General features: G+C 40.6%; 2 protein-coding genes and 2 non-coding genes across 10 annotated transcripts in view; all 4 read left to right on the top strand.

The window, feature by feature from the left end:
* Nucleotides 1–14,197, top strand: part of CHD8 (chromodomain helicase DNA binding protein 8) — a 63,672-nt gene extending 49,475 nt beyond the window's left edge. For all 7 annotated transcript variants that reach the window (XM_069097778.1, XM_069097775.1, XM_069097774.1 and 4 more), the window contains 12 exons: nucleotides 596–725; nucleotides 2,968–3,043; nucleotides 3,466–3,520; nucleotides 3,721–3,928; nucleotides 4,359–4,567; nucleotides 4,658–5,377; nucleotides 5,794–5,945; nucleotides 6,261–6,563; nucleotides 7,841–7,954; nucleotides 8,143–8,322; nucleotides 8,562–8,678; nucleotides 13,188–14,197. In XM_069097778.1, the coding sequence (XP_068953879.1) occupies nucleotides 596–725; nucleotides 2,968–3,043; nucleotides 3,466–3,520; nucleotides 3,721–3,928; nucleotides 4,359–4,567; nucleotides 4,658–5,377; nucleotides 5,794–5,945; nucleotides 6,261–6,563; nucleotides 7,841–7,954; nucleotides 8,143–8,322; nucleotides 8,562–8,678; nucleotides 13,188–13,778 (2,855 nt within the window). In that variant the 3' untranslated portion in view covers nucleotides 13,779–14,197. The remainder of the gene's footprint in view (nucleotides 1–595; nucleotides 726–2,967; nucleotides 3,044–3,465; nucleotides 3,521–3,720; nucleotides 3,929–4,358; nucleotides 4,568–4,657; nucleotides 5,378–5,793; nucleotides 5,946–6,260; nucleotides 6,564–7,840; nucleotides 7,955–8,142; nucleotides 8,323–8,561; nucleotides 8,679–13,187) is intronic.
* LOC138169690 (small nucleolar RNA U6-53/MBII-28) lies at nucleotides 1,354–1,463 on the top strand. Its single transcript, XR_011170439.1, has one exon. It is a non-coding gene; the product is annotated as a small nucleolar RNA U6-53/MBII-28 (small nucleolar RNA).
* LOC138169691 (small nucleolar RNA U6-53/MBII-28) lies at nucleotides 7,522–7,631 on the top strand. Its single transcript, XR_011170440.1, has one exon. It is a non-coding gene; the product is annotated as a small nucleolar RNA U6-53/MBII-28 (small nucleolar RNA).
* A 1,029-nt stretch (nucleotides 14,198–15,226) lies between the features above and the next one.
* Nucleotides 15,227–23,915, top strand: part of SUPT16H (SPT16 homolog, facilitates chromatin remodeling subunit) — a 36,480-nt gene continuing 27,791 nt past the window's right edge. Inside the window, exon 1 of the mRNA XM_069097780.1 lies at nucleotides 15,227–15,629. Coding sequence (XP_068953881.1) covers nucleotides 15,564–15,629 — 66 coding nt within the window. The 5' untranslated portion in view covers nucleotides 15,227–15,563. The remainder of the gene's footprint in view (nucleotides 15,630–23,915) is intronic.

Raw genomic sequence — 23,915 nt, 5'->3', positions numbered from 1 at the left:
GGGGGAAAACAAGGAGAGTAAAGAAACTTGTTTTTCTACCTACTCTACAGGATATTGAGAAGCTGAGTGAGATTTTAACCATTTTGAGCATGTGTAGATTGTATCTAAAAAGTTTAAACCACCCAGTGTGAAAGCTTATTCTCATTCCACAAAAATATACTGAGTGCCTACTATGTGAAAATTATATACTAGCAGTTTCAGAAGTAAAGTTTTCTGAATCCCTAATTCCATGCCTTCTTTATGTCTAAAGACAAATCACCTAATTACTTTCAATTCTTCACCTATAAAATAGGGATTATAATAGAATAATTAAATTGTTATTTTAAATTTGTCTCCTACCATTTTATCTATAAATCTTTATTTCACTACCCACTGATTGTGAAACAAGTATAAAAATGCAATAGGAATATTTAATAGAATAAAAATGTTACCTGTCAATTCTAACATATCAGCTATGACACCAGCATTTTACACTGTATATAAAGTATTCTAGGTATTCTGATCATATATAATGCAAGTTTTACCAGTTGAAGAAACTTTACCTTGAGAAAATGAAATCTATATTATCTTTAATTTCTGGGCCTTTCCCATCTAGGCTACGAGAAATATAATACCATGAGAGCAGATCCAGCTTTATGCTTTCTGGAAAAGGCTGGTCGGCCAGATGACAAGGCCATTGCAGCAGAGCATCGAGTATTGGACAATTTTTCTGATATTGTAGAAGGGTGAGTAACTGAGCATCAAAGTGTAGGCTTTCTCTTAAATCACAGTGCCCCTCCCCTTGAAGAACTTGATTATCAGGTCTAAGAAAAAGCACAACTATGTCTTCTTAGATGAGCCCAGAGGAGATCTTGATGATCCCAGTAGTTTCCTGTGAGTAGGGTTATCTTGCCACAAGGTGGCAGTCACATAAAGAGTACGACTGCCTGAACCTAACTATGTAATGACCAGAAGATGACAGCATGAGTGAAAAATTGTGATATTATATTTCCCTTAGTTTAAAAACAATTTTATATAGTCACAGCAGTTGAGAGATTAAATGGCTCTGTTCAAAAGGTGATAGCTTAGTTGGAAAGATTTGGGCCAACCTATCTAGAATTGTCCAGAAGTGAAATGGACTGCTTAGGGAAGTTGTGAGTTCCTTTCTACTAGCCATCTTCAAAAGGATGGATGAACTCCTTGGAGATGTTACAGAAAAGAATCCTGTTGAAATATAAATTGAACTAAAATATCTCTGAGTTCTAGTCTTACAGCTCATGTGTTATATAGTCTCTGCCTAATAATTTTCTGGTTTCTGGTCATATTTCTATTAATAGTGATACTCATAAAAGCATTTATTTACTAGACCGTGGGCCCCCATGATGAGTTGCCATGCTAATACTGAGTCACCAGGCAGTGCAGTATTGTTCTGGGCTGGGTGCCAGTGAGTGTAACAACACTTCTCACATGGAGACCTGAGGGGCATATGAAATAGTCTCCTTTTAGATTTTAACAGTTACCCTCTTGTGCAAAGTTTATGTGTTTATTTTCAAAGCTACAAAATTTTCTAACTAATATTCCTGATATCTAGTTACTTTATAAAAGTCAAAAATAGGACTCATGACAAGGATCATGAGAGTAATGTCAAATTGAGTGTATGTCAGTGGCATAAAATACTTAATGGGAGTTTTAATTGAAAATATAACAGTGCTTCTCTCTTGGGTGACCAACAGTCCTTTGTAATGTTCAAAATTCAAGTGACTTGACATAATTCTTTTATGTTCCTCAAAAGAAATTGAGTCATTTTTTTATTGGGTTAATCCATCCCTTCTTCCAAACAGTTCAGTATATTAACCATGAAGACCAATAAAGTAAAATAATAAAACTGAAATAGTAGGGGAAGTTGGACAGGATAGTCACTGAGGTCACTTTCAGCTCTTAAATCTATGATTCTTCGAAGTAATAGGAGTTAAATATTGAAGGGAATGATTAAAGGGGGAAAAGTAGGTGTAAGAATTAATCATGGCAAATTTAAATGCCATTCTATTTTGGGGGTTGTTATGCACTAAACAGACTACAGACATGCTTAGAATAGCCTTCTAAACAGTAGTATTGATTTTTCAGGAAGGGACAGGGCAGGAATGGCCAGCTTTCCAAAATCTTCATCTACTCTGCATTAATCTTGTATCCTTTAGTCTTAGGTTATGGTATTTTCCCTTCTACCTTGGCAAGTTAACTAAATTAATCCCCTAGTTCTAGTTCTTTGGGATTTTTGTTCCATTTCAGAAGCAATGGAAGCCAAAGGCTATAAATGGTGATGAGTCATTTAACTGACTTTATTCTTCTCAGATAATCTAATTTCTGAGGTGGCTCATATCAGTATCTTGAACAAAGGCCTGGAAATCTGAATTCTGTTTTCATCACATTTTGGGAGCCTGAGGGTTAACACTTAAGACAACCAGTGAAGAGAAGTAGAGAACAGAAGTAGAATTTTGCACAAGTCATGAATCAAGTCACAAATCATTAATACAAGTATCTTGTAGGCCTTCTGGAACCTCTGTAGAGTGATATAGAGCTAGGCTTTCATTTTTAGTTAGTGATTTTCACTGGTCTCCTCCCCTCCCCCAAATGTTATCTAGCATTACCCTTATTATCAAAAAGAGTAGATGTGAGGTTGAGGACAGGATTCGAAAATTAGTTGTTAGACCAGAGAGAACTAACAGCCTTTATGAAGCAAATTGGTAGCTGATGCTTCCTTTGTTACAGCCAGGGTCATTTATTACTTCTCAACTCTGACTTACTTGCCAAAACAGGACTTTCTTTGCTTCTCTCTGGATATTTCAAAGGCCAGAGTAACAACACCCAAGTGAGGTTCTAGAATGGACTTGGTTTACTCTACATTGCATTTTGCTAAGCTTTCATCTCAGGTTCTTACCAATGAAACATGGTAAGTCATTAATTCTTCTTGATGTCTCTGTATGGTTTTAGGGTTGACTTTGATAAGGACTGTGAAGATCCTGAATACAAGCCACTTCAAGGCCCCCCAAAGGACCAAGAGGATGAGGTGAGAAAGAAATCTCTTCCCATCCTTTAACTCCTGTGTTACAGTGCCCCTCCTCAAAATTTAAATATTTGATTTCTTTGACTGACTTGCTGAACCTCTGTGAACTGCATTCCATCCACTCTCTCCCCCCCCAACAGACAAATGTGTGTGCTCCTGTGAGTATGCATGTGTGGGCACATACACACACACACTCACACACTCTTTACCATTGGTTTATGAAGAAAGTTCCATTTTCTTCATGTTTTGATATGGGCCAGTGAGATTTACAATGTTTGTATCTTTCTGTGGATAGTAATTTCATTGAGAATCATTCTTGCTCTACTTGATGCCCAAGAGGAGCACCGGACAAATATTTCAGCAATTCAAAATCTTCCTTTTATCCCCTTCCCCATTCTCTTGGTGGGATGGGTCTCTTTCTCTAGGGTGACCCTTTGATGATGATGGATGAGGAGATTTCTGTGATTGACAGTGATGAAGGTAACCTGGGTTCCCAAAGTTCAGTTTTTTATGGGGGAGGCTGAGCTAAGAGAGAACAAATTGTAGGGAGTACTCTTAATTCTCTCCTAAATTGGCTGGGATTGTCTTGGTGTTTGGACTTTGGGTGGGTTGAAACCCCAGTCTGTCTCCTTCATTAGCCCTCTCTCCATTCCCTACTTACTCTGCTTTACTTCCCACAGTCCAGGTGACCCAGCAGCCGGGTCATCTCTTCTGGCCTCCAGGCTCAGCCCTGACAGCCAGGCTTCGGCGCCTGGTTACTGCCTATCAACGTAGCTACAAGAGAGAACAGATGAAGATAGAGGCAGCAGAGCGTGGGGACCGGCGACGACGACGTTGTGAGGCAGCCTTCAAACTGAAAGAAATTGCACGGCGAGAGAAGCAGCAGCGGTAAATACCAGTGGAAGGGAAATGAATAAATTGGGCTTATTTCTAATTATGTTATCTTTCTTCTGTTTGTCATCTCTCAATTAAGTTTCTAAAGGGAGGGATGCTTAAGAGCCTTTTACAAAGAGACCATCTCTTACCTGCTAAAGTTATAGAGCCTTTGGGATTAAGAAACCCTCTTTTGAGCACAATATCCCAGGAATGTCTCCTCTAATAAGGGAAAACATTGATATACCATGTTCATTATCAACTAGTTTGTTAAATCTTCTGTGTTTTTCAGATACCATTAACCACCTCTTGTGCTGCCTTCTGGAGCATATTTATTTCTTCTCTTAAATTTTGTTGGCATTGGTGATCTTAAGTTGCCAAACTGTAACAAACCTCCTGTGCTCACCTGTTCATTGATTCTATATTTTTTTCTTCCAATTTATAGCTGGACAAGACGTGAGGAATCAGATTTCTACCGAGTGGTGTCAACCTTTGGAGTGGAGTTTGATCCTGACACGCTACACTTCCACTGGGGTCGATTCCGTACATTTGCCCGTCTAGACAAAAAAACAGATGAAAGCCTTACCAAGTACTTCCATGGTTTTGTGGCCATGTGCCGACAGGTGTGCCGTCTACCCCCTGCTGCTGGAGATGGTAAGTGTTTCTGAGGCAAATCCAAGATGACTGGGAAGGAATGATGAAAGAACTAGCAATTAACTCTTCTTCACTTGTGTCTCCTTTCAGAATCCCCAGACCCCACTCTATTCATTGAACCCATCACAGAGGAGAGGGCCTCACGCACTCTTTTCCGAATTGAGTTGCTTCGGCGATTACGGGAACAAGTACTATGCCATCCATTATTAGAAGATCGATTGGCTTTGTGCCAACCCCCAGGCCCTGAACTGCCCAAGTGGTGGGAACCAGTTCGACATGATGGGGAACTTCTCCGAGGGGCAGCCCGCCATGGGGTGAGCCAAACAGACTGCAATATTATGCAGGACCCAGACTTCTCCTTCCTGGCTGCCCGTATGAATTACATGCAGAACCAACAGGCAGGGGCACCAGCTCCATCCCTGTCACGCTGTTCTACCCCACTGCTACACCAACAGTATGCCTCGAGCACTGCCTCACCACTGCCCCTGCGTCCAGATGCTCCTACTGAAAAGCTACCAGAGGAGGCAGCAACCCGTGTCCCCAGCCTGGAGAGTCTGGCCTTAAAATTAGAGCGTGAGGCGGTGGCCAAAAACAGGCCAACCCCCCAAGACTATGAGCTACAAGTAGCCCCCTCTGATCCTACCCCCATGGCTTCCCAAAGTGTTCCACCAGTCAAACTGGAGGAAGAGGATGATTCGGACTCTGAGCTGGACTTAAGCAAACTGTCACCATCCTCCTCCTCTTCTTCCTCCTCATCCAGCTCCAGCTCTAGTACTGAAGATAGTGAAGACGAAAAGGAAGAGAAGCTGAGTAAGTGTATGGTGTGGGGGTTGTCGGTCCTTCTCCCTTTGTGTCTCTCATTCTTCCCCTTTTTTAAGTCTTGTTTTTATCTGTCTTGAGATTCTATGTCACCTTTATTTCTAAATACATCCCTCCTCCTTCCCCTACTAATCAAGCCATCAATTTGTGACAAAGAATTTTTTAAAAAGAGGAAAACAAGGCAGCTCAACAAAATCAACCAACAGACTTCAGTCAAATCTGATAATATACAATATTCCATACCAGTAGTTTCCCACCTCTACAGATACTTTATCCTTGTTTTGTAAATGCATTATACTTCATGAGATTGGATTTGATAGCCCAAATGAAATTTATCCTTTTAGTCATAATATAATTTCTCTTCTTCCATCTCTACTCATTTGGGTATTTCTGCGTGTCATCTCCAGGTGCTGACCAGTCCTGCTCCAAGCTTTATGATGAAGAGAGTCTCACGTCCCTCACGATGTCCCAGGATGGATTCCCTAATGAAGATGGAGAGCAAATGACTCCTGAATTGTTGCTGCTTCAGGAGAGGCAGAGAGCTTCTGAATGGCCCAAGGTAATAACCTATTTCTAGGCCCAAAGTGAAGGGGAAACTATGATTGGGGTTAGAGGGAGAGGTGTGAATGGAAGTTTTTATTTTGTTTTTGATTTTGGGGATCAATCCTGCTGTTTCTCTAGTGATGTAGTCTAGTTTGACTATGTTTAGAGGAGGCCTAGAATCTGGGGTCTAGCTTCTATGCTTCAAAGGTTTTGCTTCACAGAGCATCTTAGCTGCTCCAGAAGATTTGCATCATTGTTTAGGATCATTAAATACATTTTGTAGTCAGTCTGTGGACTAAAACTAATATTGGTTCTGTTTCTTCCTGATTAGGATCGTGTCCTGATAAACCGCATTGACCTCGTCTGCCAGGCTGTCCTATCAGGGAAATGGCCCTCCAACCGCCGAAACCAAGAAATGGTGACTGGAGGATCACTGGGACAAGGCAACCATCTGCTGGATAGTCCTCTGCTGGCTCCAGGCGAATATGGTGACTCACCTGTGCCCACACCTCGAAGTAGTAGTGCAGCTTCAATGGTAGAAGAGGAGGTGGCTGCTGTCAGTACTGCTGCAGCCCAGTTCACCAAACTTCGACGGGGCATGGATGAGAAGGAATTTACAGTGCAGATCAAAGATGTGAGCTGAGCACCTTTGGTAAAGGGGAGTAGGGGAATTGATTCTTTGCTTTAACCAATCTCACTAGCTCAGCTAAGATGTTGAGCTGATTTGATTAAAAGACTTCAAAGTGGAAAAGCCAAAAAAAATTGGAGGTCATTTGGGAAGGGTAAGGGGGGGGGGAAGAGTAGCTAAAAGGGATCAGATCATTAATTGTCCTCCTTAAGAATGAGGTGGAAACAATATTTTTAATGAAAATCTTAATAAGAAAAGGATCTTTTTTAGTGACCCAGACATTAAATCAGTTGTTAGAAAGCTGTAATTATTGTTAAAATAATTTAGCATTTCATGTTTGCATAAGCATATATTTCTTTTTCCTATTAAGTTAAAACAATCATCTGAAGTAGGATGGCATTTTTATATAATACATTGAGAAATTGATATAGCAATACTCTTTATGGAATTCCAAAATCAAATTAGTGTTAAAATCAAATCTCTAGTTCATTTTTCAGTCCTGAACATGTTCATCCATGCCTTATCTAAGACTCCCAAGTCAATATATACTAAAATTTAATTGCCAACCCCTCAAGGATAAACACAATCAGCTTGTCAGCCATCATAGAATAGAGGGAAGTTGGGGCGGCCAGGTAGCACAGCGAGTAAGAGCACCGGCTCCAGTGTTGAGAAGACCTGGAGATCGAATCCCGGGCTCAGACACTTAGCACCCACCCAGAAACACCTGGCCGTGTAACCTTGAGCAAGTTACTTAACCCCAATTGCTTAGGGGCGGCCAGGTGGCTCAGCGAGTAAGAGCACCGGCTCCAGTGTTGGGACGACCTGGAGATCGAATTCCGGGCTCAGACACTCAGCACCACACCCAGAAATAACTGGCCGTGTAACCTTGAGCAAGTTACTTAACCCTGATTGCTTAAAAAAAAAAAAATAGAGGGAAGTATCTAAATCTCATTCCAGATATGTGCCTCTGTGATGAGTCGCCATGCTAATACTGAAGCACCAGGTAGGGCAGTGATGCTCTGCGGTGGGTGTTACTGAGTTAAACTTCACTTCTCTTAAAGACATCTGAGGGGCTCAGGGCCAGGAGATGGAGATATTTCTAAGAAAAAACAAAAGGTGTGAAAGTTTTGTTATATTCCTGACTTCTAATAGCCAATCAGGTCGCATCCCTTTTCTTAGTTATTGAGACATAGGGCAATGCAGAGCTCAAGTTCACCAGGGCTTAGTCTTTAGTTGGGGAACATGTGCCATATTATGTCATGGGTGCCTGATATGTTTCCTAGGAAGAAGGATTGAAATTGACATTCCAGAAGCACAAGTTGATGGCCAATGGAGTGCTAGGAGATGGACATCCACTATTCCATAAGAAGAAGGGGAGCCGAAAGAAGCTAGTGGAGGTGAGTAGACCTGGGACTCTAGTAGAATAATACAATGATGTCTCTTGGGCCTTCTTCCTAATTAAATCAGTGAGCATTAAGTAGGGAATGGTTTGGGAACATATAAGTTATTCAATTCATTTTATGGATATGACTGTCTTTCCTCCAAATAATAAAATGTACTCATGAGTCGGATTCTGACTTTGCAGCTGGAGGTGGAGTGTATGGAGGAGCCTCATCACCTTGATGTAGACTTGGAAGCCCGGATTCCTGTCATCAATAAGGTTGATGGCACTTTACTGGTGGGTGAGGATGCCCCTCGTCGGGCTGAGCTGGAAATGTGGTTACAGGGTCATCCAGAATTTGCTGTTGATCCTCGGTTCCTAGCTGTAAGTGACCATTTAAATTCATTCCCATAGTGTTTGAATTTGCATGAGAAAGATAAGGCATGCCAGAAACAAATTTTTATTGTCCCTAGTTAATCTTCCCTCATTTCTTTTTGAGGAAGACACTCAGTGGCACTATTCTACTTATTCCATTCTGAAAATTATAATATGAGCCACCCTGCCTAGAATGGTAGAGAAATCTTTGATCCTTTAAAATAATTAGCACTGTGTTTCTGCTTCAGTATATGGAAGATCACCGAAAACAGAAATGGCTCAGATGTAAAAAACCCAATAAGGCAGAGATGGGTTGTTTGGGAATCGAACAAGTGCAAACGGTCAATTCCCGGAACGGAAAGAAGGTGAGACTTATTTAGTTATTCAGTGCTTTCCCACTGGATTCTTTCTAAGCCTAGTTTCCAAGTTTTTTATTAGCATAGTTCTGGTTTTATTTAATAATCTGTTCCTCAACACAAACATTTCTAAAGATAAGTTTCTCCCCCCTTATTTGGTCCAGACCTATGATTTCATTGTTCTAGGGATCCTGGTTAGGAAACTCAATACTAATGCAAATCTGCAAGTGTTCAATAAAACATCTACTATATGCCAAGCCCTGAGAATAAAGATAATAATGAAACAGTCTCAACCTTCAAAGAACTTATAATGTAACAGGGGAAACATAATGTACCCATATAAGTATATACAAAGTAATTTGGGGGTCAGGGAGAAACACTAGCAAGTGGAACATCAGGAAAGGCCTCATATAAGATGTGGCACTTGAACTGATCTTTGAAGGGAATGAGGAATTCAAAGAAACTCACTGAGAAGGAAGTACATTCCAGGCAAAGGAAAAAGCCTATGCAAAAGCATGGAGATGGGAGGAAAAAATATTGTATCTGAGAGACTATAAGAAAAGACTAGTTTGGCTAGACCAAAAGATAGTGTAAGTGTAATGTGTAAAATGACTGGAGCCAGTTTGTGAAAGACTTCAAATGCTAAACAGAGGAGTTTTATTTCATCCTAAATATAGAGAGCTAGAGCTTCTTGAACAGTGTGACAATATGGTCAGACCTGTTTTAGCAGCATTATTTTGGCATTACCAAAGGGTAAAGGATAGACTGAAGAGGGGAGAGACTTCAGCAAGAAAACTAATTAAGAGGCTATTATAGTCTAGATGAAGTAGTGAGGCCTTAACTAGTGGCCATGTGAGTGGAGAACGGGTCAAATTTGAGAGATTTTGTGGAGGTAACACCACCAACAATTTTAACTAAATGGATATGTGAGGTGAGGGAGAGTAAAGAGTCAAGGTTGTGGATTTGAATGACTAGAAGGAATGATGATGTCCTCAACAGAAATAGGAAAGTTAGAAAAAAAGGTTGGGCCTTGTGTCAAAACATAATGAGTTCTGTTGTGGATATATATGTCTATAAAACATCCACTTTAAAATGTCCATAGACAGTTGGTGGGGTGGATGTGATTGGTTGGTGGTCAGGAGAGAAACCATGACTGGATATATAAATTTTGTAGTCATCTGCATAGAACTGATCATTGAATCCATAGGTATTATGTAAGGACACCAAGGAAAAAACAGCCCTGGACAGAGGCTTGGGGTTCACCTACAATTAGAGGGTTGGATATGGGTAATGATCCAGCAAAGGAAACTGAGGAATAGTCAGACTGGTAAGGGAAACAGAATAGAGCAATATCAAGAAAACCCAAAAAGGACAGAGTAGCCATCAGTAAGCACTTATTAAGTACATACTGTATTCTAGGAGACTGGTAAATGATAACAAGTCAAGAACTTAAGAGATAAGTATTGAGGAAAGGCCACACTCAAGAGATCATTGGTAAATTTGGAGAGAGGAGTTTCAAATGAATAATCAGGTTGAAATAATGGGTCTTGGGAAATGAGTGATTTACTCAGGGTAACCCATCCAGTAAGTCAGAGATGGGAGTTGAGCCTAGAATATTTCTATCTGCTACTAGCCTCTCATCTCCATTTTATATATGAGTAAAAGTATAAGAGTAGTAGTCCCCAGTGGTGTTTTATGGTACTGTAGTGCTCTGTCCCAAAACTAATCCCAGGAATCTCAAAACAAAGTTAATTTTAATTCATTTTGACTAATAAAATAAAAATATACTAGACATTTTAGAAGGGTTTTCGGTAATAGTTGATTCCAAACATGTTGGGATTAACTAGCATATTTTTAGATCTTCGATGGACCAAGGACCATGAGTCATTAGGTTTCTTTCCTGTCTTTCCATGTAGATGTGCCATTGCCATGGTTGAGGGGAGGGGGTGCAACCAGCAGCTATCTAAACCTCTAAAGTTTTTCCCCCATTTTGGTGCTTTAAACATATGATTGCAACCAGAAGTCGTTGCTATATTTGTCTCCACCTTGTTATTTATATGGATTTACCTTGGTTTATGTAATGAATTTGTCCCTGAAATTTGTATGAATCAAATCATTCTTAATGGCTTAGAAGAACTTAATATGGAAAGGAATTCTATGATAACTGTTCGTAAAATGAATAATCATTCTTGTTTTACAAATCTGAATATATATGTAGATTGAGGGTCTTTTTTGGGAGGGGGTGGGGATTAATTTGTATATATCTATAAGGTCACCAACAGGCAAGAACTGTCACAGAATCTAAAATTTAAGTTGTGAAGGACCTTAGAGAGTAGCTAGTCTGATCCCCTCATTTTAAAGGTGAGGGAAGTTAAGCCCAGAGATAAAGAAATTGTTTTGTTTTGTTTTGTTTTTTTCTTAAAACCACCCAACACAATATCTTTCTTATAATAGTCATTTATTGATGAGGAGGAATAAATAAGACTCATCTGAGTATTTCTCAAATATCAGCCTTCATAATATCAAAGAAGTCTCACATTGATGGTATCATCGTGTTCCACAGAGACAAAGGAAGGGGTGTGTGTGTGTGTGTGTGTGTGTGTGTGTGTGTGTGTGTGTGTGTGTGTGTGTGTGTGTGTGTGTGTGTGTGTGTGTGTGTTGCAGTAAGACTTTTGGTATGTCAGTGCTTTTAGGATTGATTTTGTTAATGTGAGTACTTCTCATACCTATGCAGATCATAATTCTTCTAGAGCTTAGTAGATGGTTTTTAAGACTTGCTATGACCAAAAAGAAAATAATCACCCTCTGGCTATCCTAGTTGTTAATCTCTCCTAATTTACCTACTCTCAGAATTTATCCAGGCCTCAAAAAATAGTCAGCTAGCTCCTTGACCTCTAACTGGAAGCTTTCTTAGCTTGATATAGGATTGGCCAAAGTTTATATTCTCCCAGCGTAGCCATTAGAGAAAAACCTTTGTGGAGAAAGGCACACATATTTAAATATGTTACCGTATAATTGGCAGAACCAATTCTAAGAGGCATCACTTTGTTCATCTTTTCTTACCTTAGGTGTAGCTTAAGGCTCTTCAGTTTTAACTCAGGCACATTTGCCTGAGTACTGCATTCACATTGTGAGTACTGCATACAAATTGAAAGAACAATACTATAGACAATTAATGTGAATTATAAGTGGCAAATAACAGTCTCTGGCACAATTATCAGATAAAAGTAAGGAACTGTATTGTTATTCTAAAACTGCATTGTAAGTGGATATTATAGAATAGTCAGACCTCCACCCTGTAAGTAAGCATTAAGGTATTCTGTTTTCCTAGGCAGGGAAGGTATGAATAAAAGTGGACTTAGAGATCAGAGATCAACTAGTCCAAAGCCTTTATTTTGAAGAGAAAATAGAAACCAAGAAATGTTATACACCTAAAAGTTAATCTGCCCTCAATTTTACAAATAATGTCAGATTTTGGATTTGAACCTAGGTCTTCTGACTCCATAGCCACTGCTTCAGAAATGGTTACCAATAGTCTGAATTTACTTACCCTTGGTGCGCTAATGGGTAATATGAACCAATCTGAATAATGTTACCTTTCATATGTGAAAATAACAGCACAACCCACCATGATTATGCATGTGCTTTTAATTGTCGTCTTAAGTTTATTTATATAGTAAACCAGGCAAACTCTGGCTTGTTCCCTCTCATTTTTGTTGTTTTTAACTCATTGTTGATATATATTGTTTATATATCACCTTCATATCCAAATACATCCCTCCTGTCTTCCCTACTTTGAGAACTATCCCTTTTAATAAAGAAAAAGGGGGGGGGGAGATTGCAGTTCAGCAAAACTAACCAACACATCAACTAATTCTGTATGTATGTGTGTGTATACACATTCATATGTCTGTTTACATGTATTTTCCACACCCATCTTCCCCCACCTGTGCAGTAAAGGGAGAGAGGGCCAGTTTTTCTTTTCTTTGGAGCTAAACTTTATCATTGTGATTATGTGCCTAAAAGATAAGGGTTTGTGAGTGAGTAGCTAGGGTGGGATGGAAGTGCCCTATGAATTTACGAAACAGCAAACCTTGGGGCAGCTAGGTGGTGCAGTGAGCAGAGCACCAGCCCTGGAGTCAGGAGGACCTGAGTTCAAATCCAACCTCAGACACTTAACACAAAACTAGCCCTGTGGCCTTGGGCAAGCCACTTAACCCCAATTGCCCTACCTTCCTCCCTCCAAAAAAGAAAGAAAGAAAGAAATAGAAAAGAAACAGCAAACCTAACTGGCCTTCAAAGCTATAGAATTTATGATCTTGACCAAATTAATACTTTGCTCAATCTAACTTAGCCTAACATCCCTCAACACATTCACACTATCTGGAATATCCTGAAATATGACTGAACTAGTAAGGCATGCTATAAGGAAGCTTTTGCAAACTAAGAAATTTGTTTTGACTTGGTTTTTTTTTTCCCCTTGTCTCCCTCTCTTTTTCCTCCCTCCTTTTTTCCCAGGGTCATCTCCCTGACACTATGTTCAACCGGGTCTTACCAGGCCCAGTTGCACCAGACAGTAGCAAGAAGCGGGCCCGCAGGGTACGGCCAGACCTCTCCAAAATGGTGGCCCTGATGCAGGGTGGGGGCTCTGGACCCCTGTCTTTGCATAGTAACTTCCAGCATGGTAGCAGTGGCCTACAACCTGTGTCATCCCTAGGTCACAGCAGTGCCACCTCTACATCTTTGCCTTTTGTGCCATTTGTGATGGGAGGTACAGTCTCATCCCCTCATGTAGACTCCAGCACAATGCTTCATCACCAACATCACCACCACCACCATCACCACCACCATCACCACCACCCAGGCCTGAGAGCTTCTAGCTACCCTTCCACGCCAGCTACCACCACCTCTGCAGGCACAGCCCTCAGGTTGCCACCACTGCAGCCTGAGGACGAAGAAGAGGAGGAGGAAGAAGAAGAGGAAGAAGATGAGGAGGAGGAAGATGATGACTTATCTCAGGGCTATGATAGCTCAGAAAGGGACTTCTCTCTCATTGATGACCCTATGATGCCAGCCAACTCGGACTCCAGTGAAGATGCTGATGACTGAGGTCCCAGCATGGTCCCCACTGCTTTAGTGGTTGTTTAATTTTTTTCATTCACTCTGGCCCTTGGACTGTGGAAAAAAGAAAGGGGCAGGAGAGAGATTGGAAATCCCAGAACTTGGGGAGGTGGAAAAGAAAACGAAAACTTGTACCTAATTGCTCCCAAACATGAGAGGATTGGGTGGGCAGGGGAACTCATCAAATAATACATAACCACTTCCTCATTTCTGGGGAAGGAATGGAGACTGGAGCAGCTGGTGTGCTCATTTACCCCTTCCCTGGACACCTCCATTAACAACAGACTGTAGTGCTGGCCCCAGCCTCTGGCAGAGCCTGTTCCTGCTGGAACTGTGGATACAGGCTGGAGGGTCACGAACTGTTACCTTCCTTCCCCTTGGCATTAATAAATTTAAGTTAATCCTTTTCCACTCTTCCCCAGTGCTGTTTTTGCTCCTACTTTATGTAAAATGCTAATTATTTCAAATGAAGTAATGGTGCTTATTCTGGGCATACATTAGCCATTTCTTAAACATTGGTGCTTCTCAAATCAATTAGTTAACCAAGCCAGTGGCTGTGTTCTGAAATGAAACAAGCATATAGCAGGTGAATAAAGAGACAGGTATGGTTTGGCTTGTCCTGGTTACAGATTGTTCCACAGGTGGGGACAGAAAACAATTTCTCCATGCTTTTATGGCCCTGGTATTTGTACTCTCAGTTCCTAAAAGGACTTAAAGCAGGGATATATAGCTTTGCTTCTTTTCAAGGTCATTAATGAGCTCTGTGATTCAGGCACTGACTAAACCAGTGGGAAACATGATGTAACTACTACTGTGTGGCTGGCCTCTCTGTGCTGGGTTTCCTGCTCTATTTTGGCACAATTCCCCCTCCTGCTTGATTTCAGTGCCCCAAGTAGATGAAGCTAAGGCCAAGACTGCCTCATCATCCGACTATTTCGAGATGAAAGCTTCCCCACAGCCTGGGCTTCAGGGGCTCCAAGTGTTCTGCACCAAACCCCACATGGGAAAAGGACGGGTACCCCACCACCGCACCCAGGCGCTCTGGGCCTGTAGGAAAACCTCGGGGCCTGCAGGGGGAGTGGAGGTAATCCCTTCCCCCTCCCCCGGGCCGGGGCCCTCCTCACAGCTGTCCCTAACCATCATCGGCGGAAGTGCTCTGAGGCCCGATCTCATTTCACAGCTCGCCCCCCGGTCCTTAGTTAGCTAGACGACTTCTTTTCCCCCAAACACCCTCTAAGAAACACCGTAGTTTCCTGCCGCCCGTATTTTCTATAGGGGCGGGGCCTCGAGGCCCGCGCGCTGCCACCGCGGAGAGCGCGCTAGCTCCTCACGTGCGGGGCGGGGCCGGCACGGCTGCTCGCTGCTTTGCTGCTCTCCTGAATTCGGCCCCCTCCGCTACCCGCTAGTAGGTCCTCTGGAAGACCACGTGCAAGAGCGTGAATATAGCGGGCGCGTCTCCGCTCGAGTCACGTGAGGTCGCGTGCTCGCGCGTGGCCGAAAGGAGTTGATTGTAAAACCCCGCGAAAATCTGAGTCTTCTGGCCACTGTGAATTTAGTGGGTCTTTTGATTTTTAATTACATACGCCTCTCTCAACAACCTCCGGAAAAAAAATTGTAACTCTCTGGAATCCCGGAAGCGGAAAGAGCCCCCCTTTTCCAGGATTCTACTTCCGGGTCACTAAGCGAGTGCAGGATTCCGGGGCCGAGAGCGGGCGGTGGAGCCGGGACCTCGCGTGATTCACGGAGCCCAAAGAAGAGTCGCGTCCCGGGGCCATGGCGGTGACTCTGGACAAAGAAGCTTATTACCGGCGAGTGAAAAGGCTCTATAGCAACTGGCGGGTAAGGAAGAGCTCATAATAATCCTCAGGGAGAGCCTTTTTCGCCATCCCATAATGCCTCTGCCTCTCGGCGCCCTTTTTTCCTTTCCCGGAGGGATTTCCTCAGATTCTGTTCCCTTCGCTGCGCCCTAGTCATTCACCGCAGTCGGCCCCTCGCGGCGTCGGGTGGTGGAGCAGTGAGCCCCCAACCTTAGCATTCTCGGGCCGCCACCACCATCTTCCCCGCTGGCCAACCCAGAGTCACGCATAATAATCCTCTTGGTCGCTTCCCGCCCTCTCGCTCTTGCCAGTCAATGATCGCATCCTACACTACCTTTCCTGCATCATTATTCATACAGCCTACTCACAGTCCTCCCAGAACGTCTACGGTCCCACTTACGCCCCTACCAGAATCCCACCTACCCTCGCATGGCAATGCAGAGGGGGTAGGAATAGTGAGTCTGGGTGTGAGCATGTCTGTTTTTAGGAGGGTGATTTTCAGAATTGGAGGACCCTTCCCCCCCATCTACTCCCGCCTCTTTTTCATCTCTGCTAGTGTTATGTTATGTATGCTGCTCCTAAGGCGGTAACCGAAGAGTATACACCAGCATCTTTGCTGTTAACAATCAAGGCGGTGTAATGCTGAAAAAAGCTCATTTGTTTTCTGTCTCCTAGCATTTCTGGGGCACGTGGTCATAAAAAGCTGTTAATGCAGTTTTATCTCTTAGTTCTTATAAAGACGGGAGTTTTTTGGTTGACTTTAAAACGCGTAGTAAAATTTGACCCTTAGTGGCAGTAATTCTTAGTGCCTGAGTTGTTAAGCAGAGGTCTGCCCTGTGTTCAATAAACAAAATATGAAAAAGGAAAAATTACCAGAGAAGATTTAGAAAAGACTTTGCACTCTAGTTCTAAATCTTGAAATTACTATTAAGTATCATTTCTTAGTTTGGAATAAGAGGTTATTTATGCACTTACCCTCCAATGGCACTACCCAACCCCTAATAAAAAGTGTGCTAGTTAAGTTTTAACTCAAACTTTACTATTAGACCCATTAAATTTGTGTAGACGTTTTAGTTTTTGGTACTGTCTGTGGTAGATTCTTTAAAATCAATTATGTTCATCTATCTTGCTCTTGAAAATTTGTAGTTAGTACATCAGCACATGCCAGCACAAGAGAAAAATAAATGCATAGAAATATTTTTTTTTTTTCAGTTTGTGACTTACTTGCTAAAAACAGTCTTAAGCAGGTTCTTTTACTTATGCTTATGACTATTTTAAGATTGCAGGAAAAACCCTAATATAGGAACTATACAGGTCCAAGCTTATTTGTGAAGCTGTTTTCTAAACTTAATTTAGATTGAAGTAGACTGACTAGTTAAAATTGTCAGGAGCTGACCTTTCTTTCCCTCCTCCAGTGTGGTCCGAATTTGATATGAAAGTTGTTCCAACATAAATTTGTAGGTGTTTGATTTTCCTGTGAACCAGTTAATTGATTGTGCTAGTTGAGAAATAGTCATTTAAACTTACCTTCGGTATTTAAAGTAAGACATATAATCTTCCATGTTTGGGAAAATAGTGGAAATCCATATTAAAACATGGAGGAGGCTTTTGCTTTTCTGTATCAAATGCTATCTTTAAATCAGTACAGCATAGTTTTCTGCCTAGAGTTTTCCTATGTTTCTCTTAAAGTTGTAACAATTAGTTTTTACTGTCTCACTGTTTACTTGGTAATGATTAAAGTGTGATAATGGTACTGTTCACAGGAGATTGAAGCGTGTTAAGTGCTAACAAAACAAGGACACCTTAAGATGTCAGCATCTAAGTTATATATAAAATGTATTCGTTTCTTAAAATATTGGCCCAGTTACAATTTCATTACTAGAAATTTGTATGCTCTCTTCATTTTTATAAGTTAATATTAATAAATGAGTGCATTCATCTTCCATTTGCAGAGCTTTCAGTACATATTTAATCTAACCAAAATACTTTTATTCATGTCCAGCATATATAAAGAGCTGCACTAGGCCATGTAGAAGATAGGAAGCTTTCATGTCAGTCTTCAAGAAGCGTCTGATCTGATAGCTGCCAATACCTATTATTACATGATTGGTATATTGGACAGTTAACAAAACACAGTCTTCTATAAGGTCTGAGAGGAAGTTGCTACCAACTGAAGGAAAAATGGAATTCTTTCTGGAGTAAGTGGTAGTTTCTGAAGTGAATTGTAAAGGATAGAGTAGGCACATTTATTTAGAGAATCTGGTTGGGTTTTTTTTCCCTACACCCAGTGTTTTTTTTTTAAGGAGTTAAAATGTGTAGTGACAACAGTTTCAAGTTCTTGTTCAAGCTACAGGCCTTGAGCTTCTAAACAGTCTCTAAAGTCTTCAGAGAGGTCTCAGTGACTAAAAATTACCTGGAATGAGCTCCCTAACATTTTATGATTTGCTGCTGTTGAGCATACTTCTGTTTTAATTATGTGACAGGTCTTGGTGACTTCTTCCATTGTTTCTTATACTTAGAGCCCTAATGGGGGACCAGGGCAACTTTAAAAGTCTTATTTTTATTGATGTATTTTATTCTTATGTCACCTTCATCTCAAATATATTCCTTCAGTGTCTCTTGTACCAAAATTTTTTGGTTTGTTTTTTTAAGAAAGGAGAGATTAGTGTAGTAACATACCTGCAGTCTCTCTACCAAGGATGCTGTCCTTGGCAGATTTCTTGAGTTTGAGGAGTTCTAGCTGCTGTGGGTGAAGTCACTATTAGGTGTCCACACTAAATCCCAGAACAGGATCGAGGGCACTGGGGGAATGGAATTCCCCAGAACAGGCCAGGGTCATATTCTGGGTGAAGGGTGTGGGGGACCCTGGTTGGTCAGTTTCCCAGAACAGGGTGATCTCTTACATGAGATAGACTTGCCCCATGATCTCTGTACAGATTTGCACCATGACCTTTGTACAAAATGCCTGCTTCAAGGCTTACTGACTTAGGGAAGTACTGATTCAGGGAAAGATAAGGGGGCAAGGGTACTATGCCTTGGGTGAATCACTTTTACCCAGGACTACACCTTTAAGCTGTTACAAGCAGTTACAGGGTTTAGGACAAAAACTAAAGGAGCTAAATGGTAAGCTTCAAATCAGGTGGCATGTGATTTGGGTTTGGGTACAACAAGTTGACTTCGTGTGTCAGTTTCTCCATACCTTAAGGCAGAACTACATAAACTATCAAATTGCCTTGCCAATTTTGAGAATATATATCCCAGTCTCAAGGGCAACAGGAAGACCACTGTGATCTCTTTCATGCCTTTACTTGCTGCAGGGAAATTTCCTACTTCCTCTGATTTATGATTTCATAAGTAAAAATACTCTCTTTACCAATATAGATTGTAAATTGTCGCTACAATCCTTTTCTTAGAAAAAGACAAAGTTATCAGAGCTGAAAATGTTTATCACCAGATGTTTACCCTTTTGATGATGAGTCTCAGTTTAGCTATCCTGGTTCAGATCACAGACTAATATTTTGTCTCCAGCCCCACAGATTAACCTTTTCAGCCTGGTAGGACCTGCCAGAGCTTACTTATACTTTGCCAAAGCTTTCAAAAACCATACCACAGTGAGGTATGAAAGTAAAATTTACTGGACAAGGAAATTTGCATTAATAATGAATGTAAACACGTTTAAGTTATTAATATGTGCCCAAAACAGTGCATAAACATAAAAGCAAGATAGTCCTTGCCCTCAAAGAGGGCATTGTAATAGAGGGTGATAAAACATAGTGTGGTTGTAGATAGCAAGAAGCCATGGTCTTAAAAGGGGGGAGGGAGTGTTACAAACTACACCTAAATCAATTTTTAAAAACAGTTTGTCTTAATGCTTTTTGTCTTTATATCACAGTTACTTTCCACCTCCCTCCAAAATTAATCTTTTGTGACAGAGAAAAATAATTAAACAAAATATCCAATATAGACACCTTGACTGACCATCCTAGATCAGTTTTTCAAAGTCATGAAGTGGGGTGGCTAGGTTGTGCAGTGAATAGAGCACCAGCCCTAGTGTCAGGAGGACCTGAGTTCAAATTGGGCCTCAGACACTTAACACAAAAAGTAGCCATGTGACCTTGGGCAAGTCACTTAACACCAATTACCCTGCCTTCCCCCTTCCAAAACAAAAAAGGCAGAAAGTCATGAAGTGATCATAAATTTCTCTGGAAATCTCAAAGATGCTTGTTAAAATTCCCCCAATGAAATTCCTGGTTTCCTTGGCCCTGAAGGTTTGATTCGTTCTGTAAAAATAAGACAGTAACTCTGAAGAGGTTAGAAGATGGTTACGTAATGATCTTTATCATAAATAAAGTATTAATTATTTGGTTATTATGTTACCCCATTTAATTTTATATACATGAACATACATCAGAAAACTTTAGACAGTACAAGTAATGTAATTTATATTACGTTGTGAGATACCATGATTATAATAATTTCTGTTGTTTTTAAGTTGGATATCTTATCCAATCAAGAACATAAACCCTTGTCACAAACATTTCTTTGGGAAAATAAAATTTTACTTATATAATTTATTTTCCAGAAACATGACCCATAAGAAGTGATTTAAGTACTTACGTGTATTTCAATTACATTTAGCCCTAAATATTTGATTTGAATATAGTTAGATCTAATCCAAGTACCTGCTGTGTGCAAGGGCACTGAAGACATAATGAAAGCTGCAAATGATGAAACAATTCCTATCTTCAAGCAATTTGCATTATTCTTACATGTTGTATGGATTTTTTTTTTTAATTTATTTATTTTGGGGCAGGTAGGTGGTTCAGTGAATAGAGTACTGGCCCTGAAAATCAGAAGGACCTGAGTTCAAATCTGGCCTCAAGACACAACACTTATTGGCCCTGTAACGTTGGGCAAGTCACTTAGCCCCAATTGGTCTGCCTTCCCCCCTCCAAAAAGAAGAAAAAAAAAAGTTTAAAATTTATTTATTTTTAATTTTCAACATTCACTTCCATAAGATTTTGAGTTCCAGATTTTCTCCCCATCTCTACACCATCCCAAGACAGCGTGTAACTTTATACCGGCTCTACATATACATTCATATTGAACCTATTTTCACATTACTTGTGTTGTAAAGAAGAATTAGAACCAATGGGAGAAACCACGGGAAAGAAGAAGGAAAAAAAAGAGAGAGTGCAAATAATATGCTTCAATCTGTATTCAGACTCCATAGTTCTTTTTCTGGATATGGGCAGTATTTTCCATCATGAGTCCTTTCAAGTTGTCTTGGGTTCTCACATCAAAGTTAGTCATTGCACATTGTGGCTGTTACTGTGTATAGTGTTCTCCTGGTTCTGCTCACTTCACTCAGCATCAGTTTACATAAGTCTTTGCAGGTTTTTCTGAAGTCCACCTGCTTATCATTTCTTATATTACAATAGCATTCCATTACATTCATATACGAAGTCCACCTGCTCATCATTTCTTATGGTACAATAGTATTCCATTATAATTATATACCACAGTTTGTTTAGCCATTCCCCAACTGATGGGCATCCCCTCAATTTCCAATTCTTTGCCACCACAAAAAGAGCTGCTATGATATTTTTATACATGTGGGTCCTTTTCTCATTTTTTATGATCTCTTTTGGACACAGACCTAGAAGTGGTATTGCTGGGTCAAAGGGTATGCACATTTTTATAGCTCTTTGGGAATGGTACCAAATTGCTTTCCAGAATGGTTGAATCAGTTCACAACTCCACCAACAATGCATTAGTGTTCTAATTTTCCCACATTTTCTCCAGCATTTATAATTTTGTATACATACATTTATATTACTCGAGTTAAAATCCCCTTTAATTCAGCCTATACATATGTGAAAAACTCTTTGGAAGCTCTTTACAGGCAGTAGCCTCTTTTGGGGGAGGGGGGGGGTGTCTTTCTATTCCTACTACCAAGGACCTTGCATTGCACATAATAAGTACTTAAATTGATCGGCAGTATCCTTTTTGTTGACATGTAAATAAAAAGATCACTAAAAGGAAGTCATATTCTAATAATTGAAAAACCATTAATCCCGGGCTCAGACACTCAGCACCACACCCAGAAATAACTGGCCGGGTAACCTTGAGCAAGTTACTTAACCCCAATTGCTTAAAAAAAAAAAGGAGGAGAAAAACCATTATTGATCCCAGTGAACAGATAATGCAACATACGTCTCTTCCTTGGGCAGAAACTAGGACCTACCACAGTGGAGTGTTGTTTTCATTATCAATCCTAGTCACCATCAGATATTTTTTCTTAACTGTTTTTCTTTGTTAGAAGGGAAGTTTCCATTGGGAAGGAAGGTCACGAAGTACGGATAATTTATAGAAATGATTAAAGTGAAAACAAAAGACATTGATATAACTGGAGATAGCCCATCCTTTTGTAAAGTCTAAATTACAAGATAGTAATATTATTAGTCAAGGATATGGTCAGGTGTTACTCTCTTAATATTGGCTGACATTGTATCACAAAGAAATTTTATCTACTATTCTTGGATATCATTAGGTTATGTGAGTTTTCTTCTGAACCTGAATTCCTTCTAGAGTTTTGTTCCAGTGTCTTCCATAGAAAAACATTCAAAGATAATCACTTGAAATGATCAGACAACAGTTAAGAATTTTCTCAGTGAGGATTATAGCATATTCTGTGATCCACAGAAACTTTATGAGAAATAGGTAATTAATAGAGACAATTTGCTGAACTTTGTTTCCATTCCCCACACTGTTGATCCCAAATTTTATAAGTGTTTACTTTTTCATCTGTTGAAGTCCCAAATAATTTTCCAGTATCATTTAAAATAGATGGACTTAATTGTACTCCGGTGGTTTTTTAAGTTGTCATTTATCTTAAAATTAAGAGAATAAATCCTCATCTGATGCATTTGACTCCATTTTTTTTACTATCTCCAAATTCCAAAATAAGTTTCTCAAAAGAACTCAGTAATTAGATGTATTAGTATTGTGAGCAGCAAGTGAAAATATTTTGTTATACACAAAGATAGTGGACAATAAAAAATATATAAGTATTAAGTATAGTAAGATATTTATGAAAAGTCTATCAAGTTGGGGCCAGAGTCAAGATGGCGGAGTAGAAACAGGACTTCCGAGGGACTCCAGCTTCCACCTCCCCCAATTCATGTAAAAGGGGACTCTGAACAAACTTGGGAGCTACAGAACCCACAAAATGACACAAAGAAGCTAACCTGCTGAGGACAGGCCAGCAGGAAGTAGCCAGCACAGCGCTCTGGGAGCCAAACCCAACCCCAGGGTAGGCCTGACCAATCGCCACCTGGAGGGACTCCAGATCACCAGCAGCTGTGGCCATTTCCAGAATTATCAACACATAGATGCTAAGGACAAAGTGAGAGGTAAGTGCAGTGTGGACTTTGGGATCCAGTAGTTGGGAATGCTTCGGCCTCTTCCCCTGGGGCAAGAAGCCTCTGGGGAGCCGTAGATGTGCAGCCTCCCCCATGTGGCACCTTCAGCTCCTGTCCTGCAGAGTGTAGGGGGACCAAGCAACCAGTCTGACGGGTAATCGCTCTTGCTTTAACCTGCTTGGATCTGGATTGTGGTCTCTGATGGAGGTCCTGGGATGTGTGACCAGCTTGCCAGAGCGTGTGGAAACTTCAAAGAGGGCACCCAACTAATACCTTTGGAAGCTGAGAACCCCAGCATTTGGTACGAAGCTCACCTGTTTGGTAGCTGAGTCCTACTGTGGCAAAAAGCCCAAAAGTCAAGGAATCGAGTGGCAAAATGAGCAGGCAAAGGAAGCAAACCAAGCAAAGCACTCCAACATTAGACTCCTATTTTGGGGACAAAAAGGATCAAAGCATGGAACAGGAGGAAGACATTGAAGTCAGAACTCCTGCACCAAAAGCTTTCAAGAAAAATACTAGCTGGTTGCTGGCCATAGAGGACCTTAAGAAGCAAATAAGAGAAGTAGAAGAAAAATTGGGAAGAGAAATGAGAATGATGCAAGAAAATTATGAAATGAGAGTCAACAGCCTGACAGGAAAATAACACCTTAAAAAACAGAATAACTCAAATGGCAAAAGAAGCTCAAAAAGGCAATGAGGAGAAGAATGCCTTAAAAAGCTGAATTTGCCAGATGTAAAAAGAATCTCAAAAGCTTACTGAAGAGAATCATTCCTTCAGAATTAGATTGGAGCAAATGGAAGCTAGTAACTTTATGAGAAATCAAGATGCTGTTAAACAGATCCAAACAAATCAAAGAATAAAAGGCAATGTGAAAATATCTCAT

The sequence above is a fragment of the Petaurus breviceps genome, unplaced genomic scaffold (genome assembly GCF_028583685.1).
Source record: "Petaurus breviceps papuanus isolate PSGF00001 unplaced genomic scaffold, PetGlider_PUasm1.0 37, whole genome shotgun sequence".
Classification (NCBI taxonomy): Eukaryota; Metazoa; Chordata; class Mammalia; order Diprotodontia; family Petauridae; genus Petaurus; species Petaurus breviceps.
Note: the sequence above shows the minus strand (reverse complement) of the source record. Positions and strands in the feature narration are given on the sequence as shown.